Raw genomic sequence first — 16133 nt, 5'->3', positions numbered from 1 at the left:
GTATTACCTTAGATAATGAACGTTTCCCAAGCTTGAGAACTGTACTGACCTCCTTCTAAAAGTTGTTTCTCAACCTTGGCTGGACATTGGAGTCATCTGGAAGCTTTTAAATAAAACTCCTGATGTCTGAGTTCCGTTCCCTGATCTCACTGAAAACAGTTGCAGCCTCGGCATTGGAAGTTTGTGGAGGAAGGGGGGTCGTTCTGTGAAAAAAGTTGCTTTTTTTTTTTTTTTTTTTGCTGCCCTGGGTTTTCATTAGCTCATAGGCTTAGTTGCCCCATAGCAGGTGGGATCTTACTTCCCCTTCCCCACCAGGGATCGAACCCACAGCCCTTGCCTTAAGGAGGCAGGTTCTTAACCACTGGACCACCAGGGAAGTCCGCTTCCTGGGTGGTTCTGATGAGAGGCCAAGAACCACTGTTTTAAAGGAAGACTAATCTCTTAGGTGGGCTTTCCTGGTGGCTTAAAAATGCAGGATCCAGTATTCTTGCTCAGGAAATCCCGTGGACAAAGGAGACTGGTGGGCTGCAGTCCGTGGCATCACGAACAGTTGAACACAACTGAGCCCAACAAGGACAGTCTCTTAGGTGCCCCCTCCATCAAGCTGATTTAAATTATTTTCCTTATGATGTTACTCAGATATATACAGACTGACGCTAGGTTGAGATCCCCTATGCGTGCAGTAGTCGTAAGCACTTTTACAAGTTAAAAACAAACTTCAAAATTAAGAAATTAAACAACAGTGCTGGGTGGATAGTGCTGTTGTGCTGAGGCTTTTGTGTGTGTTGTTCCTTCTTATTCTGTTAAGTCCTCCTTCCCACCTGTGTCAGTCCGGGCCCACTGAGGAGGCAGAGACTGCATGGCAATATCAACAGGGAATGTCTATTATAAGAATAATTAAATTGTGCATGCTAAGTCTCTTCAGTCATGTCCAACTCTTTGCAGCCCCATAGACTGTAGCCCACCAGGCTCCTCTGTCCACGGAATTCTCCAGGCAAGAATACTGGAGTGGGTTGCCATGTCCTACCTCCAGGGAATCTTCCCGACCCAGGAATTGAACCCACGTCTCCTGCTGCTCCTGCATTGCAGGCAGAATCCTTACCACTGAGCCACTAGGGGAAGCCCAATTAAACTGTGGTAAGAGAGGAACTCTAGAAGACCATGTGCTAGCTAGGGCTGAGGGAGAGAGCCTGAGGAAGGCCCAATTGGAGGGGGCCCTCCCCGAGGCTGGGGCTCACCCCCCCTGAAGAAGCAGTAGTGCAGCCCCCTGGGTGGCAGAGTGGCTCCCCGCATCGCCCAGGTCAGCCAGTGGGCAGTTGGTGGTCACAGGAAGTGCTCCTCCAGCTGGGGAGAGCCGCCACCAGTAGCCCATCACACGGGTACACAGGAGTAGGGGCCCCTGGTGGCAGCCTTCCCGGTGTGAGCTGCTGCTGATGGCCGGGCATGCTGGTGCGCAAAGGGGCAGGGTCAGTGCCGTGGGCACAGAGCACGTGGCATCCCCATCAGGAAGGCCACGGCCGCATCATGGGGAGAAGACCATAGAGACTGGAGTGGGAGCGTGGCAAGCAGCAGGAGGCCTGCAGGGTGTGTGCTGACAGGGTCACTGGAAGCCAACCTTGGATCACGCCAGAGCTGCAGGGTTGCTAGGAGGCTGCCCCTTCTCGCTCCGTGGCCAGAGTCTTCCCCAGGGGTCCTCCGAGCCACATGCTGACCTCACAGCGGGCCAGCCCCTGGCTCCTGCAGGTCCTTCTGGGGCCCTGCACTGGGAAACTTCTGCATGGCGCTCACAGGGAAGAAGGGCTTAAGGGAACACATCCATCATTGCATGGCGTGTGCTGGAGGGTGAATCTGGAGCTGACAGGCGGTGAGTTGATAACCGACAACAGCCCACCCTGTGCCAGCCAAGACACTTCTGCGACGTTAAGCTGTAGCTCATAAGCCGCCTACTCTTCGGGAGTTGCTCGGTCCTGTGTTCAATGTACCCTTCCAGCAGCTCCCCATGCTGTGTAGGGAGCTCTGTTTAAAAAACAATTGGTTTGTCGAACAAACAAGGTGTGCCTAAGAATCGCCTCCAAAGACTCTGACTTGGTTGTTCTAGAGTGGGACCCAGGAGTCTGCAATTTTAATCTGGAAAGTGTGATGATGGTGGTCCCTGAGACAGAAATACTGGTCTGGAGCTGGACTGTAGGGACTATGTCTTTTTCTCCATCTTGTCTTCTAATGCCTGGTGCACTGCCTGCTAGAAGGTTGGTGTTCAGCAGATGTGGGCCGAGTGAATGGCTGCCACCGGTGGCAGTGTGCTCTGGCACCTACAGAGAAGTGGATCCCTGGAGGGGGCGGGGGGTGACCGGCCATGTCTAACGCCTCTCCTCAAAATATCCTTCTTCGTACCATGCGTGGAACTTTGCTTGACTTGCAACTTTTGGCAGCTAATGTTTTGTTTTGTTTTTTTTCAGTTTAAATCATTGATTTTAAATGGACATTAGGCTAATACCACTTTTCTTTATTTTTAATAGGGAGAAAGAACAAGAAACACAAAAAGAGGAACATTTGATGGAAGAAAAGAAAAAGAAAAAGCAGGAAGAAAAGAAAAAGAAGGAAGGTGCTCAGAAAAAGGTTTGGCTGGAGTTCCTACTCCATTGTTTTCTAGCCACTCTGTGTCTCACTGCGTTATCATAGCCATTACATGACAGAGGTTCAGGTTAATGCTTTTGAAATTTGGTATGCTCAATCTATGGAGAAGGAACTGGCAACCCACTCCAGTATTCTTGCCTGGAGAATCCCAGGGACAGAGGAGCCTGGTGGGCTGCCGTCTCTGGGGTCGCACAGGGTTGGACACGACTGACGCGACTTAGCAGCAGCAGCAGCAGCAGCACGCTCTCTCTAGAGTGCTGGTGACATAGATAAAGGGTGACAACCACAAAATGTCTTTAAAAGAAGTATTAGAGCTGTGTTTTGAAGGATTTTGAGTTTACTTTTAGTCACTGGTAGTAAAGAATCTCCATGCTATTTTATTTAAACTGAACTGTCCAAAACAACCATGTGCAAGGCCCATTTAACTGATTTTGTTAGAAAAGCTAGAAATAATATTTGCAGCTTTGGCAAGTGTTCTTTTACGACTTCTATAGTAAATATTACAATTTAAAGTCCTGCTGTAATTCTTACCATCAGGCTTGAATTTTAGGGCATTTAATGTACAAATTACACTGTTTACTTTGTTCTTGCCTGATTTAATGTATCTTATAGTTAAAACTGTTTATGTTTTAGTCTGTATTAAAATATAGAGCTTAAATGAGCTTCCAGATAGATTGTTTTGCCTTTGGGTCAATATTGGCACAAAATAGCGTGTAGACAATTATTTTTTCCTAGTAATAAATTTTTTCCCAGTAATAAACTTTAATAAAGTAATTGGGCAAAAACTTGTTTCTAAAGTTTCTAATATTAAAGTCTGCTTATACACTTTCAGTGAATGTGTACATTCTACACAGTATTCCTAAAGAGTTTGATTTTTTTTTTTTTCCAGGCTGCTGATCAAAAAACCAAAGGTGAGTTTACTTTATTTTGGGGGGTATATTTTATGTCAATCCCAAAGTTTATGATGATGACTTTTTTAAAAATTGGTGGTTAAACACAAAGAATCTAACCCTGCCTTTGAATCTGTTTTTTACAATTCACTGTGAAATTCCTCACTTATCACTGGTTTTACATCTGCATTTAGTTAGCATATGCTTAATCTAAAATGCCTAATGTTATGTTGGGACACGTGTCTTTTTCAGTTATGGCTTCCTAAGGGTATATGCCCGGTAGTGGGGTTGGATCATGTGGTAATTTTATTCCTAGTTTTTTTAAGGACTCTCCTCCGTACTGTTCTCCATAGTGGCTGTATCATTTTGCATTCCCACCAACAGTGCAAGAGGATTCCCTTTTCTCCATACCTTCTCCAGCTTTTATTGTTTGTAGATTTTTTGATGATAACCATTCTGAAGGGTGTGAGGTGATGCCTCATTGTAGTTTTGATTTGCATTTCCCTAATAATGAGATGTTGAGCATTGAAATATACACATTACCGTAAGTAAAATTTGGAAATTTGCTGTTTGATACCTGGTGGTCTGTGACAACCTAGAGGTGTGGGATGGAGTGGGAGACGGGAGGGAAGTTCAAGAGGGAGGGGACATATACATGTCCCCTTAGGGTGACTACGTTCCCTGTGGGTGACTGTGGCTGAGTCATGTTGATACATGGCAGAAACCAACACAATATTGTAAAGCAACTATCCTCCAATTAAAAGTAAAGAATTTTAAAAATATATATATTATATTAGCTTTCTAAACAATGCTTTATGATTTTCCTTTTGATTTGATTTCCCCCAATCAAGGATTAAACCTATAACGTTGATCCAGTTTGCGTAAGAACAACCAAAGGATACTGAATTTCTTTAAAGCTTCAACTTTCTCTTTGCCAACTATTACAATAAAAAGAGATATATTCTTTCTGTATTCATCTCTCTTTGCTTATTGATGTGTGAAAGGTTTCCTTTTTATTCTCCAAGCCCGGAATTGGCATCGGTTGTCCTGACAGGTGTGAGCAGGAATGCTTGTGGCTCTCACAGTACCCGGGGCGTCTGTGCCCCGTGCTGGTGGGCCGGCAGAAGGGAAGCTGTTCTCAGAGCCTCCTCACTTGGTGCTTGACGTGCTTGGGGACTGTCCAGTGCGGGGGAGCGCACGCAGGACTCACAGTCACCAGCTGTGTCTAATTTGGGGCAAGGCACTTCATGTCTTTAAGCCTCAGGTATCTCATACTTACCACGAGAAGGGCAAGGGGTGAGTGTTCACACCTTGCAGAGCTGTCCTGAGATCCACATGGCTAGGGCTCAGTGCCGGGCACGGAGCTTGTGCTTCCTAGAGCTTGGCTGTGGTGAACTGTAAGTTGTTGTTTCTGTTGGACTGTCATGTGTAACTGTAGGCGCAGACACGCGCTCCACTTTTGCCTGGCATTTGTAGTTTTCCACGTAGAGTTTACATCATCTCATCATGATCGAACAGGGCAGGTGTTAGTTGACAATGAAGAAACCGTGGCTGACAGTGTGACTTGACGTGGCTTGCTCTTGGCCACGACTTAGTGCGAGGACAGGCCTCGAGGGAGCCTGGGTGTCTGACCCCAGCGTGGTTGCCTCGGAGCTCTCACCGCAGAGCCATGGTAAGAGATGGATTTCATGTAAATGAACATTTAAGGACAGCATAGTTTTCAAAAAGGACGTTTTGTCTCTCACGCTGTCAGTGGTCGTGTGAATTTACAAAACACTGGTCAGAAGGGCCCAAAAGGCGTGCGGTCCATGGTTGTTTTGAAATTATGATCTTGAAAAAGAAATAATGGTTTCTTATCATTATCATTTAAAAGTGCAAAATTATTGCTCTGAATTATCCATTTCCTTTTTTTTTTAACATTTTGAGAAGCTTTTACACCTTGATTCAGTGCCAGCCGACTGTTCTGTTGCCCCTGTCACTGCGATTGTTTTCTCTTGAAATCGTAACAGATTGCTTATGGTTGTACAGTGATCATGAATTACACTGTCCCGCCACTATACACAGAGTTAGTATTTTCTATTACTGTTCTGATGAGTATTTTCATTGCTGACTCCAAACCCTACTGGGTTTTTATCTTCTCTTTTTATCCTCTCTAAAATACTGCCCCTTTGGGTACAATTTGTCAGTAACTGTACTAACTATAACCAGCCTCAGAACAGAACATAATGATTATTAATATCCTTCTAAACAACAGGGGGGAAAATGCTTTTTTGAATTATAAATAACAGTGCTGCTAGGTAATTCATTAATAAATATGAGCAGCGCCAAGGTCTAAGTTTTTCTCATGATCTCCATTATTACTGGTTCCACTCAAAATTAACTGCCTAAAAAAATTAACAAATAGACTGCCTGTGAGGTGGTGGTTCTGAGTTTCCAGCAGGACCTGTGTGTCAGATAACACAAGCTTGGCCTGGTCGAGTGTTGAAATGCACTGTATGAGTAGTACGGGTGCCCACACAGAGCACAGACCTGCCTTGCTAACCATCTGCATTTTCCTGTCTTTCCCCTGCTCTGGAGTCTGTAGCCAAAGGGGCAGACCCGCGTTGGCCTTAGGCCCTCTCACGCCCCCAGCTCCTCGGAGGCCTGAGATCAGCACCCTCACCAGCAACGGTTTTGAGACGCACCCTGCCTGTGAATTAGTTCCAGTCGTGGTCGGTGCTGTCTGCCATGTCCATACGAGTAAACTGAAGCTCTGAGAGTTTGCCCAGTGTCCCCAAAACCGTAAAACTGGTCAGTGGCAGGGCTGACGGTGCCCAGAATCTTCCTGAACTTGCAGCATCCAGGGAGGGCACACAGCAGACATTTCACCCAGCATTGACTGTATGTCAGTACCTACGGTGCTCCAGAACAGTCCTGTATCAGGAAACGGATGCTCAGAGCTCCTGAGTAGCAGGGCGGGGTCAGTCCCGCCTCGGCTTCCAGAGGCAGGTCTCCGACCTCCTGGCCAGATGTGGTGGCCCCCACTACAGAGTCCCCAGGAGTCAGAGAACGCTGCTGCCACCACACAGCAGCGCCCAGGAGGGCCAGGGCCACGTTACTGGGATGTAGGAAAGAGTTTAACAATTTGAGTGAGGCCAGGAGTTGAATACTCTTATGCGAGAGGCTACAGTTATAAATAAGGTGATATAATACAGTGAGTCAGTTAGCACAGTAGAAGTTTGAGTTGATTTATTTTGATAATTAGCTCAAACGGGACCATGTCAATGAGTAAGTGCCATGCTCTCTGACATTGCACATGGCATAAACAGCAGTGTTAGTAGAGCAGTGCCTCCGCTACTTAGCATCATGTTTGACTTAACTTTCTCAATAACTGAAACTTAAGCTCTTTTAAGTTTTGATTTATTTTAAACATTTTCAGAGAACTTTTTATATGTTATACACGTACCTATATTATCAGTTCAGTTCAGTTGCTCAGTCATGTCCGACTCTTTGCGACTCCATGGACTGCAGCATGCCAGGCTTCCCTGTTCATCACCAATTCCCAAAGCCTGCTCAAACTCATATCCATTGAGTCAGTGATGCCATCCAACCATCTTATCCTCTGTCGTTCCCTTCTCCTCCTGCCTTCAATCTTTCCCAACATCAGGGTCTTTTCCAGTGAGTCAGCCCTTCACATCAGGTAGCCAAAGTGTTGGAGTTTCAGCTTCAGCATCAGCCCTTCCAATGAATATTCAGGACTGATTTCCTTTAGGATAGACTGGTTTGGTCTCCTTGTGGTCCAAGGGAATCTCAAGAGTCTTCTCCAAAACCACAGTTCAAAAGCATCAATTCTTCGGTGCTCAGTTTTCTTTATAGTCCAACTCTCAAGTCCATACATGACCACTGGAAAAACCATAGCATTTACTAGATGGACCATTGTTGGCAAAGTAATGTCTCTGCTTTTTAATATGCTGACTAGGTTGGTCATAGATTTTCTTCTAAGGAGCAAGCGTCTTTTAATTTCATGGCTGTAGTCACCATCTGCAGTGATTTTCAGATCAGATCAGATCAGATCAGTTGCTCAGTCGTGTCCGACTCTTTGCGACCCCATGAATCACAGCACACCAGGCCTCCCTGTCCATCACCAACTCCCGGAGTTCACTCAGACTCATGTCCATCAAGTCAATGATGCCATCCAGCCATCTCATCCTCTGTCGTCCCCTTCTCCTCTTGCCCCCAATCCCTCCCAGCATCAGAGTCTTCCAAGGAGTTAACTCTTCGCATGAGGTAGCCAAAGTACTGGAGTTTCAGCTTTAGCATCATTCCTTCCAAAGAAATCCCAGGGCTGATCTCCTTCAGAATGGACTGGTTGGATCTCCTTTCAGTCCAAGGGACTCTCAAGAGTCTTCTCCAACACCACACTTCAAAAGCATCAATTCTTCGGCGCTCAGCCTTCTTCACAGTCCAACTCTCACATCCATACATGACCACTGGAAAAACCATAGCCTTGACTAGACGAACCTTTGTTGGCAAAGTAATGTCTCTCCTTTTGAATATGCTATCTAGGTTGGTCATAACTTTCCTTCCAAGGAGTAAGTGTCTTTTAATTTCATGGCTGCAGTCACCATCTGCAGTGATTTTGGAGCCCAGAAAAATAAAGTCTGACACTGTTTCCACTGTTTCCCCATCTATTTCCCATGAAATGATGGGACCGAATGCCATGATCTTCGTTTTCTGAATGTTGAGCTTTAAGCCAACTTTTTCGCTCTCCACTTTCTCTTTCATCAAGAGGCTTTTGAGTTCCTCTTCACTTTCTGCCATAAGGGTGGTGTCATCTGCATATCTGAGGTTATTGATATTTCTCCCGGCAATCTTGATTACAGCTTGTGTTTCTTCCAGTCCAGCGTTTCTCATGATGTACTCTGCATATAGGTTAAATAAACAGGGTGACAATATACAGCCTTGACGAACTCCTTTTCCTATTTGGAACCAGTCTGTTGTTCCATGTCTAGTTCTAACTGTTGCTTCCTGACCTGCATACAAATTTCTCAAGAGGCAGATCAGGTGGTCTGCTATTCCCATCTCTTGAAGAATTTTCCACAGTTTATTGTGATCCACACAGTCAAAGGCTTTGGCATAGTCAATAAAGCAGAAATAGATGTTTTTCTGGAACTCTCTTGCTTTTTCTATGATCCAGCGGATGTTGGCAATTTGATCTCTGGTTCCTCTGCCTTTTCTAAAACCAGCTTGAACATCAGGAAGTTCACGGTTCACATATTGCTGAAGCCTGGCTTGGAGAATTTTGAGCATTACTTTACTAGCGTGTGAGATGAGTGCAATTGTGCGGTAGTTTGAGCATTCTTTGGCATTGCCTTTCTTTGGGATTGGAATGAAAACTGACCTTTTCCAGTCCTGTGGCCACTGCTGAGTTTTCCAAATTTGCTGGCATATTGAGTGCAGCACTTTCACAGCATCATCTTTCAGGATTTGGAATAGCTCAACTGGAATTCCATCACCTCCACTAGCTTTGTTCATAGTGATGCTTTCTAAGGCCCACTTGACTTCACATTCCAGGATGTCTGGCTCTAGGTGACTGATCACACCATCATGATTATCTGGGTTGTGAAGATCTTTTTTGTACAGTTCTGTGTTTTGGAGCCCCCCAAAATAAAATCTCTCACTGTTTCCATTGTTTCCTCATCTATTTGCCATGAAGCGATGGGCCGGATGACATGATCTTAGTTTTCTGAATGTTGAATGGTAATCCAACTTTTTTACTCTCATCTTTCACTTTCATCAAAAGGCTCTTTAGTAGTTCTTCGCTTTCTGCCATAAGGATGGTGTCATCTGCATATCTAAGGTTATTGATATTTCTCCCGGAAATCTTGCTTCCAGCTTGTGCTTCATCCAGCCTAGCATTCGCATGATGTACTCTGCATAGAAGTTAAATAAGCAGGGTGATAACATACAGCCTTATTGTACTCCTTTCCTAATTTGGAACCAGTCTGTTGTTCCATGTCCAGTTCTTCTAACTGTTGCCTCTTGCCTGCATACAGGTTTCTCAGGAGGCAGGTCAGGTGGTCTGGTGTTCCCATCTCTTTCAGAATTTTCCACAGTTTGTTGTGTTCCACACAGTCAAAGGCTTTGGCATAATTAATAAAGCAGAAGTAGATGTTTTTCTGGAACTCTCTTGCTTTTCCTGTACTCCAGCGGATATTGGCAATTTGATCTCTGGTTCTTCTACCTTTTCTAAATCCAGCTTGAACATCTGGAAGTTCACAGTTCATGTGCTGTTGGAGCCTGGCTTGGAGAATTTTGAGCATTACTTTGCTAGCGTGTAAGAAGAGTGCAGTTGTGTGGTAGTTTGAGCACACTTTGGCACTGCCTTTCTTTGGGATTAGAATGAAAACTGACCTTTTCTAGTCTTGTGGCCACTGCTGAGTTTTCCAAATTTGCTGGCATATTGAGTGCAGCACTTTCACAGCATCATCTTCCAGGATTTGGAATAGCTCAACTGGAATTCCATCACCTCCACTAGCTTTGTTCATAGTGACGCTTCCTAAGGCCCACTTGAGTTCAGACTCCAGGATGTCTGGCTCTAGGTGAGTGGTCACACCATTGTGGTTATCTGGGTCATGAAGATCTTTTTTATATAGTTCTTCTGTGTATTCTTGCCACCCCTTCTTCATATCTTCTGCTTCTGTTGGGTCCATACTGTTTCTGTCCTTTATTGTACCTATCTTTGCATGAAATGTTCCCTTGGTATCTCTAATTTTCTCGAGATTTCTAGTCTTTCCCATTCTATTGTTTTCCTCTATTTCTTTGCATTGATTGCTGGGGAAGGCTTTCTTACCTCTCCTTGCTATTCTTTGGAACTCTGCATTCAAATGGGTATAATCTTTCCTTTTTTCCCTTGCCTTTAGCTCCTCTTCTTTTCTCAGCGATTTGTAAGGCCTCCTCAGACAACCATTTTGCTTTTTTGCGTTTCTTTTTCTTGGGGATGGTCTTGATACCTGCCTCCTGTACAATGTCATGAACCTCCTTCCATAGTTCTTCAGGCACTCTGTCAGATCTAATCCCTTGAATCTATTTGTCACTTGCACTGTATAATCATGAGGGATTTGATTTGGGTCATACCTGAATGGTCTAGTGGTTTTCCCTACTTTCTTCAATTTAAGTCTGAATTTGGCATTATACCTTTCTGCTTTCTCCTAGAGAGTAGCCTAATCCATTCTTGATAGATCAGTCTTCATTATAGCTTTAATTATGCTTAAAAAGTTTTTTTTTTATATATAAAGCTATAGCCATTGAACTTGAACTATGAATCTTCATTTAAAAGACAAATGAAGAACGGAATCTCACTGGAAGTTTTTTCATTTGCTAAATCAAATATATAGTGTGCTGCTTCTCCTCCCCTACTCCTGTCTGGAAACTCGGTGCCTAGAAATTCTGCTCTACAAAATTATAAATAAAATGTTGTCTCTGTTTTTCCAAATCCTGATTAGCAGTGTCTTCGTTAAGGTCATTTTGTTTTTACAATTCAGGCAAGCGAGTGGGTTCAGAGGAAAATGTGCCGTGAGCGCTGGCGCCGCACCCGCCAGTGTCTCTGCCTGGTCCAGCTCTGGAGCTCTTTACGCAGGCAGTGCATTCACCCCCACCTTTCCCGGTTCCTCCCCCTCTGCCCCCTGAGTGTCCTGTAGGAATCTGAGCCTGTTTCTGTGACTGGGATTCTCCTCCTCCAGTGCTTTCTAGTCTTTGGTGGTGGTAGTTTTAACCATCCTTTCCTTATGTTTCTTCTTGTGATGAAAAATGTAAGTAATATTAGTATATTCTCAGTGTTTCTAAAAAGAAGTTAAAGTTCGCGTGAAGTCCCTCCGTGTTGAGAGATCTAGCTGTTAACATTTTGTTGACCATCCTTGAAAGCATCTCTCTCTATATACATAAATTGCACTGCATTTTATATGGACTCTCTGCTGCCTCCCCTGGTTAAACCCTTCCCTGTCTCCTGCCCCTCAGGGAGCTGCACTAAACAACTTGAAAACCTCTGTGTAAGTCTGTTCAGAAACAGAGCAGTCCTTTGTAAATTCTGCTAAACATTGCCTTTGCATTGTAACCAATGAAAGAGCCAGCTGAACACCGTGCCTCAGTGAGACTCTGGATGTTCTCGTTGTTGGGGAAAGGGAATCAGATATATTCCTGTTTTGTTTGTTTATCATCCTGTTTTGAAACACCATTAACTTGTGTCTTATATACTTGTTGTAGAGTAGCTAATGTCTAAGTTTTGGACAGTTTATAATGGGTTTTGCTTCAGTAATCATTAATCTCTTCTTTATTTGAGGCACTGCCCTTAATTTGGGCTGAGAAAATAATAGCTTTATGATGTGATGACCTTATGAGCCTAAATTTTCTTATTGTCTTCTGGGTTTTTTCATGGATTTAAAGGGTTTTTTTTTTAAAGGATTAACTATAATTATACTCATAAATTCGAAGTGAATTTAATTTAGTGGTTTTAGCCAGATTTTCTCAAGTTCATAAAATAGAAAGATAAGGTTTCATACAAAAAGTTCAAAGTTAATTATATCATGTATAAAAGCGAATATCTTGATGACCCAACATGGCTCAAACTCCGCATGTTTAATGATTCATGGTTTTGAGTCATATACTTTTAAAAATTCATACATTTTAATTAGTTTCCTAATCTTGCTCAAAAGGACTATACGTTTTACAATCAGGTATTTGGCTTCACTGTGCATTCAGTTTCTAATTGTTAATTTTAAGCAAACTTTTATATGCTTTTGTTAATGTAAATCAATTGAAAGCATATTCTTTCCGTGCCTTGTGTTGATTTTTATTTTGTTGTTGTTGTTGCCCACGAGGCTAGTGGGATCTTGGTTCCCGGACCAGGGACTGAATTTGCACTCCGAGCAGTTAAAGCACAGAGGCCTAACCACTGGACTGCCGGGGAATTCCCTAAACGTGTATTTATCAACCCTTTTCCCTCAACATGAATGAAAAGTGGTGAGAAGTGAGGCTTAAAGCGTGCCTTCTGATTTCATAGTCAGATATGGATAAAAATAAACAGAAATGAACCCACATTTCTGCACCTCGCCAGTTAGGTGGCACTGTTTTTTAGCTGAAGCAGTTTATTACCATTTGCTCAGTCTTTCAGGGGTCTTAACACAATAATCAGCAGTTAATATTTATAAAGCAGCAGATCTGTATTTTCCTGAGTTAATAAAATGGGCCAAATTCCTTGAATTTAACATGTATTCACGTTCACATCCACATAACCAAAGCAGATACCATTTTGAGTATATGAATTACTCTTAAAAGCAGCATCTGAAAGTCTAGTCAGCATGATATTTTCTATAAAATATGGCATTTTACTTGCCTATCTACAAAATTAATAAAATCTTAGAGCTTGAAGGATCCTTAGAGATTATCCAACTCCTGTGTTAGATGGGAAATGAGATTCAAAGAGGTGAAATGATTTGTACAAGTTTTGACAGCTAGTTAGTAACAAAACTGGAACTAGAATCTTCACCTTCTGGTTGTCAATTATATAGTTTTCCCATATGAAGGGCCTGGAGATGTAGATACTGTGTATCTATCATCAGTACTATATCAGTTAAAAAAATAACTTAGGACATTTTCAAATAAGGCTGGAAAAATTCCTAAGAGATTTGTTATGTGAGGGATCTTTATAGGAATGTATCTTACAGGATTTTTAACATTAGCTATGTCATTCTTCATCTGTGTTGTTCTATGTTTAAAGGAATTATTTAATTTTACTATTAAATCCCTAGGGAAAGGAAGATACAATAAATGCATGAACATTTTTTTCTGTGGGAACAAAGGAAAGTGTATTAAGCTGTGGTATTTGTCCCCTAAATATGTAGGCAATTTAAACAGATAAAAATTATTAGGAAAAAAAAACTAAGAGATTTTATACACACACGCACACACACATATACTTTCTTGATCAAATTTTAGAAGAAAGGAAGTAAACCTGATGATAATTTATGTTTTCTTTTACAAGTCCCTTTAACTGCATCTTCTGCATAGGCCTCAGGTGACCTGAAAGTCCACATCTCTGTTCAGCATAGTTTCCCTGACACATTAAACATAAAAGACAGTCTCCAGGCATAAAGGTATAATATATAGCTCTAAGGAAGCTTGCAATCTGCTTTCTGAGAAGTAATTTGTTTACCCAGATTGCTTCTTTTTTTTTTTTTGCAAGAGTTTTATTGGGTTATAGTTGACACACAGTAAACTGTGTGTATTTAAGAGAATAGTTTAATAAACATTGGCTTGTGCACACCTGTGAAACCGTTCCCGAAATCAAGATAGCATCCATCATCCCTGAAAGCACCCCTGTGCCCTCTCCCAGCCCATCTCTCCTTCCTCTTTCCTCAGTCTCTGGGCAGACACTGGTCTGCTTTCTGTCACCACAGGAGGTTTCCTAGACTGCTACATGAACAGAGTCATGCCACATGCACCCTTGGCTGCTCTCACTCAGCCTGCTGTCATGACTGCCATCCCTGTTACTGCATCGGGAGGTCATTCCCTTTCGTTGCTGAGTAGTATTCCATTGTGTGAATTTTTCACGGTTTCTTTATCCATTCATCTGTTCATGGACATTTGAGTTGTTTTCAGTTTTTAGCCATGATAAAATAAAGTGCCTGTGCACATTCATGTGCAAGTCTCTATATGAATGAATGTTCTTTCGTTTTCCTTTGGTAAATGCCTGGGAGTAGAGTGGCTGGATCTTCTGGTAGATGGGTGTTTGACTTTTCAAGAAACTGCAGAAGTTTTCCACAGTGATTGTCTCATTTCACAGTTCTTTGAATCCTCATCAACACTTGGAAAGTCAGTCTTCACAATTTTAGCCTTTCTAATAGATGTGGTATTTCTTTGTGGGTTTGATTTGCATTTCCCTAATGGCTAATGATGTTGGACATTACCTTTATGTGCTTTTTTGCCATCTGTGTATCTTCTTTGGTGAATGTATATTCTAATATTTTGCCTCTACTTTCTGAGTTACTTGCTCTTTGGCTCTAGATTGGTTTATAATATTAAACTGGCCTCTAGAGTTGGGCAGAAAGTCCCATCAGTGAAGCTTAGTTTTCTGCATACCTCAGTCATTTCCCCTTTTTTTCTGTGTGTGCAGTTATTTCTATGATAGTTATATCAGTAAATATGCACTTCCAGTATGATCACATTTTACTCAGCTTTTGACATGCCTACTAAAGATTGCATTAATAAATGAGCTAAATATTAATCACATTATATTACCTAGAGTTGTCAAGTTAGTTCACTAATTAATTTGATAGTTTATAAATACCTAGCAGACAGCAGAGATAAGGTCTCTGTTCTCAAATCAAGATACTAATAGTAGGCGTTAACTACATAAGCAATGGATTTATAAGCAAGTGAATGCAATAAAGTGTTCCGGGTGTTATGTTTTATTTACCCCCATCTTCTACCTGAAAAGATGTTAAGTTACATTCATTTGATCATCTTTTCATCCAGTGTTTATATTTCTACAAGAAAAGATAATCTTTAAGGTTATCTTACTAAAAACAGATGAGAAAACTGGGGGAAAGGGCAATACTGATTGAGAGTGAGATAAATACCTGCTGGAGCTGGACCGCCCCCTTGCCTGGCACCTGGCTTAGCTGTGGACACCAGAATGAGGTGAGATGCTTGTCTCAGTCATCCCACACCCATCTATCAGGCTTGAGCCTGTCTGACCGAAAAAGAGCATCACTGGAGAGTTTTAAGTGGGGGCGTGACAGCATGAGCTTATACTTTAGAAAGGTCACTGAAAGTGCCAGATTGAAGATGGGTTAAACAGTTGGAGAGAGGGCTAGAGGCAGTGGGTACAGCTAGACCACTGCCTAGTCCAGCCTCCAGATGCTAAGTGGCGAGAGTAGGGAGGAAGGAAGGGGTCATGAAGATAGAATGGGCAGAAGTCAGAGACCAACTGGGCTAGTAACCATTTGATCCAGCAGGTATCTGTTGAACACCTTGTATTTGCCTGGCACCATGCTGTTCACTGTGTCAAGAAAAAGATTTTAAAAATAGATCTGTTTCACACTCTCCTGGGACTTAGAGTCTTGTAGGGAGTGGATGTAAGCATCAGTCATGATGCTACCGGTGTTGTGACTGACCTCCCCGAAGGAGAGGAACGTTGATCATGAGAGCATAGAACTCAGAAACCTGTATGAGGCTGGGATTAGGAGGGGTGTCCTGAGTGCTGCTTCAGTGAGATCCGAAGGATGACTGGGAACCTAGGCCCGAGAGAGGAAAGAAAGGGCAGAGGGCTCCCCCGTACAGAGGGATCAGCGTTCTCACAGAGGCTGGCTGGACCCCAAACAGACTGAAGGCCTCAGGGCCTAAGAGCCATCAGCAAGGGGAGGAGAGGTGGTGGATGGGGACCAAAGTGGTCGGTGAGGACCAGGACGTGAGAGCAGTCTGGAGGCTTCTCAAAATGAGTAGTCAGTGTGGTCGGGTTTTCCTTCCGCCCCCCTGCCTTCTCTGACTACGTGTTGGAGTCGTTAACTGGGGCTCCCTCTTCTGGCAGGTTGCAGGATTCTGCACTTGGAGGGAGAAAAGCAACTCGAGATT

At 43.1% G+C, this 16133-nt stretch overlaps 1 protein-coding gene across 7 annotated transcripts in view; it reads left to right on the top strand.

Moving 5' to 3' along the window:
* TNRC6C (trinucleotide repeat containing adaptor 6C) overlaps positions 1-16133 on the top strand; it is a 115924-nt gene that overhangs the window by 37122 nt on the left and 62669 nt on the right. For all 7 annotated transcript variants that reach the window (XR_009491605.1, XM_015458998.3, XM_059878357.1 and 4 more), the window contains exons 2-3: positions 2517-2616; positions 3524-3545. Coding sequence is in view for 6 of the 7 variants with exons in the window: in XM_015458998.3 (XP_015314484.2) it covers positions 2554-2616; positions 3524-3545 (85 nt within the window). In the remaining variant the exon portion in view is untranslated. The remainder of the gene's footprint in view (positions 1-2516; positions 2617-3523; positions 3546-16133) is intronic.

Source organism: Bos taurus, chromosome 19 (genome assembly GCF_002263795.3).
Source record: "Bos taurus isolate L1 Dominette 01449 registration number 42190680 breed Hereford chromosome 19, ARS-UCD2.0, whole genome shotgun sequence".
Classification (NCBI taxonomy): domain Eukaryota; kingdom Metazoa; phylum Chordata; class Mammalia; order Artiodactyla; family Bovidae; genus Bos; species Bos taurus.
Note: the sequence above shows the minus strand (reverse complement) of the source record. Positions and strands in the feature narration are given on the sequence as shown.